The sequence below is a fragment of the Myotis brandtii genome, unplaced genomic scaffold (assembly GCF_000412655.1).
Source record: "Myotis brandtii unplaced genomic scaffold, ASM41265v1 scaffold3986, whole genome shotgun sequence".
Taxonomy (NCBI): Eukaryota; Metazoa; Chordata; class Mammalia; order Chiroptera; family Vespertilionidae; genus Myotis; species Myotis brandtii.
Window position 1 is genome coordinate 9,970 of NW_005365308.1, and position 3,610 is coordinate 13,579.

At 63.5% G+C, this 3,610-nt stretch overlaps 1 protein-coding gene across 2 annotated transcripts in view; it reads left to right on the forward strand.

The window, feature by feature from the left end:
* The window catches only part of ABO (ABO blood group (transferase A, alpha 1-3-N-acetylgalactosaminyltransferase; transferase B, alpha 1-3-galactosyltransferase)), an 11,826-nt gene extending 8,857 nt beyond the window's left edge, over nucleotides 1-2,969 (forward strand). For both annotated transcript variants that reach the window (XM_005873054.2, XM_014545195.1), the window contains 3 exons: nucleotides 632-667; nucleotides 1,134-1,268; nucleotides 1,683-2,969. In XM_005873054.2, coding sequence (XP_005873116.1) covers nucleotides 632-667; nucleotides 1,134-1,268; nucleotides 1,683-2,370 — 859 coding nt within the window. In that variant the 3' untranslated portion in view covers nucleotides 2,371-2,969. The remainder of the gene's footprint in view (nucleotides 1-631; nucleotides 668-1,133; nucleotides 1,269-1,682) is intronic.
* The last annotated feature ends 641 nt before the right edge of the window (nucleotides 2,970-3,610 follow it).

Consider the following 3,610-nt stretch of genomic DNA (forward strand, 5'->3'; position numbering starts at 1 on the left):
GGGGAGAGAGGTGGGCGGGGGGGACAGATGGAAATGGCTGCTTCCTTCCCAGGGCCCGGTCAGACTGTCCCCACCCCCCCTGCCCCGGGGAGACACACATGGGGCTGCTGCCTGCCTTGACCAGTTGATGGCGTGTGGCTTTGAAGGGGTGACCAACAGGCTGGCCCTGCGCACACACGGCCCAGGCTGTGGCCCCTGACGGAGCCGCAGCCGCTGTTGGAGCTGGTCCCGTGACGGCCACGTCAGGGGTGTTCCTGTCGCCCAGACAGAGCCCAGCAGAGCCCCTTGCATGTCTGACGGCCGTTCCTCTGGGCCAGCTCCTTCCTGGGGCACCCACCCACCCAGAGGGCACTTCCCGGCCCTCCCGCCCACCGTGAACCGAGGCGGGACCCTGGGATCCCGCCACTTCGGGTCAGAGGGAGGCAAAGGCCCGAGGCCTTTAGATCCAGGGCCCAGTGCACACGCGGGGAAGCGACACGCAGAGGCCCAGCCTCCCCGAGGTGCCTGCGGAGGAGCCTGGGCTCCGGGTCCGGGGAGAAGGCACAGCCTGGCACTCTCAGCAGCCACCCTGCCCTGCCGGCGACTTCCACGGGACTCCCCGACACTCAGGCCACGCTGTGCTGTTTTTCAGGATGCTTTATCCGCAGCCCACGGTGCTGACGCCTTCGTGAGTACTTTTCTTGAAGCTCACCGACACTCTCCCTATGTCCTAAAGGGCGGGCCACTGCCCTCGCTCCCGGGCCTGGCTCCGCCGCACTCCGTGCTCTGGCGGCCTGGGCTCTGAGCCTGGAGCCCACAGTCTCTGTCCTTCCCCCTGCGCTCCGCATCCTGTTCTCTGTCCTCTGTTCACCAAGACAGTTGGAGGGTGGGGCCTCCTGCAGGGGGTCCCCTTCGCCGGCAGGTCCCGCTGCCCCGGGTCCTCAGGGTGCAGAGCTGGTCAGGGGGGATCTCCCACGTTTGCATCTGGACTGGCATCAGGCGGGTTGCTTGCCGAGGGCACGTCCTCTGGAAGGATGGTCCGCCTGGGGCGCCGAGAACATGGGGTCGAGTGGGGCGCCCGGTGCGGCAGGGAGCACAGGCGGAGTGTGTCCCCCTCCTGCCCGCTCACACGTGGCTGTGGGCTCTCGGCGCAGGAGGAAAGACGTCCTCGTCCTGACCCCCTGGCTGGCGCCCATCGTCTGGGAGGGGACCTTCAACATTGACATCCTGAACGAGCAGTTCCGGCTCCAGAACGTCACGGTCGGGCTCACCGTGTTTGCCATCAAGAAGTGAGTGGGTGGCAGGACCGAGGGCAGAGAGCGGAGGTGGGAGCAGCAGGTCAGGGAGGGTCTGTCCTGTGTCCAGGGCATAACGGGATGGGGTCAGCCCGGTGGGATGGGGTCAGCCAGGAGATGGGGACTTGGGGGGGTAAGGGGAGCACAGCTCAGGTGGGACCCAGATCCAGCTCTACTCACCGAGGGGCTGCCCCTGCTCCGCCCCCGGAGCCTCAGCCCTCCTCCATATGATGGGGTGCTGCCGGGCCCCCATCTCCGGGAGCAGAGGATTAGGGAGGCCAAGGCTTCCGGCTCAGGCGCGGCCAGGGGAGTGGGTCCCCTTGAAGAAGGCGCACGCGCTGCATGGCCCTGGTGGGGCCTGGCCTGGCCCCCGTGACCTCCCGCCTCCCCCCCTCCCCGCCCCCGCAGGTACGTGGTCTTCCTGAAGCTCTTCCTGGAGACAGCCGAGCAGCACTTCATGGTGGGGCACAGGGTCCACTACTACGTCTTCACCGACCGGCCGGCTGACGTGCCCAGCGTGGCGCTGGGGGAGGGCCGCCGCCTGGTGGTGCTCGAGGTCCCGGGCGCTGCGCGCTGGCAGGACATTTCCATGAGCCGCATGCAGATGATCAGCGACTTCTGTGAGCGGCGCTTCCAAAGGGAGGTGGACTTTCTGATGTGCGTGGACGTGGACATGCGCTTCAGCGACCACGTGGGCGTGGAGATCCTGTCCCCGCTCTTTGGCACCCTGCACCCCGGCTTCTACAGGGCAGCCCGCCAGGCCTTCAGCTACGAGCGCCGGCCGCAGTCCCAGGCCTACATCCCCCGGGACCAGGGTGACTTCTACTACATGGGGGCGCTCTTCGGGGGATCAGTGGCCGAGGTTCAGCGGCTCACCAAGGCCTGTCACCAGGCCATGATGGCCGACCGCGCCAATGGCATCGAGGCCGTTTGGCACGACGAGAGCCACCTGAACCGGTACCTGCTGGACCACAAGCCCACCAAGGTGCTGTCCCCGGAGTACCTGTGGGACGAGCAGCTGCTGGGCCGGCCGGCCGTCATAAGGAAGCTGAGGTTCATGGCTGTGCCCAAGAACCATCAGCAAATCCGCAACTGAGGGGTGCACCAGGGGCGCGGGGAGGGCTGGGGGCCGACTGCGCTTCCCTTTTCTGTCCTGTGGAGGCCTGGCACTGCCCCAACCCCCAAATACAGGCCTTGGGGCATCTCCGCCCTGTGCACAGGCATGCAGGAGACAGGCCCCATCCCCTGGCACGGGGCCTGGAGTGGCCTGGCCATCGCTCCCACTGGGTGCCCCTCGGGCCCTTCTGCTCAGGTGAGGCAGGTGGTCCCGGTCCCTCTTGACAAACAGGGTCCCAGATGAAGTCACTCCCAGGGAAAGGTGTCCCCCCCGCCCCCCACCCCCGTGCCTCCCGTGTGCAGAAAACTTGGGAAAGCCAGTGTTTTCAAAAGGGCCAAGGGGCAAATGGGCACTTCCTATGAAAGGAAGCCAAGGCCCCAGCAGGTGCGGAGGGAAGTGGGCGGGGACCCTCTGGAGGACAGTGCACAGGCCCTGAGGTCCCGCAGGCGGCACCTCCCGCAGCGCCCGTCTGAGGAGGCCACCCCACAGGCGTTCTTGCACAATTTTTCAAAGATGTATTTTTTAGCGTCGACCTATGAACCAGGAGGTCATGGTTCGATTCCAGGTCAAGGCACATGCTCAGGTTGTGGGCTCGATCCCCAGTGTGAGGTGTGCAGGAGGCAACCAATCAATGATTCTCTCTCATCATTGATGTTTCTCTCTCTCTCCCTCTCCCTCTGAAATCAATAAAAATATATTTTTTCAAAAAAGATGTGTTTTCGAGACTACCCATCAGAGCGCTGGTGAAATTGCCAGAAACTGGAAACCACGTCCATGGAGAGGGGTTGGACCCGTCGATCCTGGTCCACACGGACGCGGCACGCTGAGCGGCTGCTGCCGTGGGTGCCGATCTCCACGTGCCCACAGACAGACCTCAGGGTCCTCTTAGGTGAGACACGTGGAACCTGCCTCATCCAGGACCCCACCCATTAGCCCATGCACGTGGGATTGCAATGGGCAGACACATGTGTAAAGGAGTCTGCGTGTAACAGAGACGGACAGACGGACAGAAAGAGAGGCGGAGCCTGAGATGCCCACAAACCACTCATGCTGGTCACCTCTGGGGCGGGACTTGCGGATCTCTTATCGTCTTGTCTAAGTTTCTGCAATGCATGTGACTTTTATAGTTCTGAAATATTAAAGGCATGTGTTCAGTGTTCGTGTACTACTCATCTAGGGAGAAAGTGCATTATGTAGCTTTTACTTTTTTAAATATATA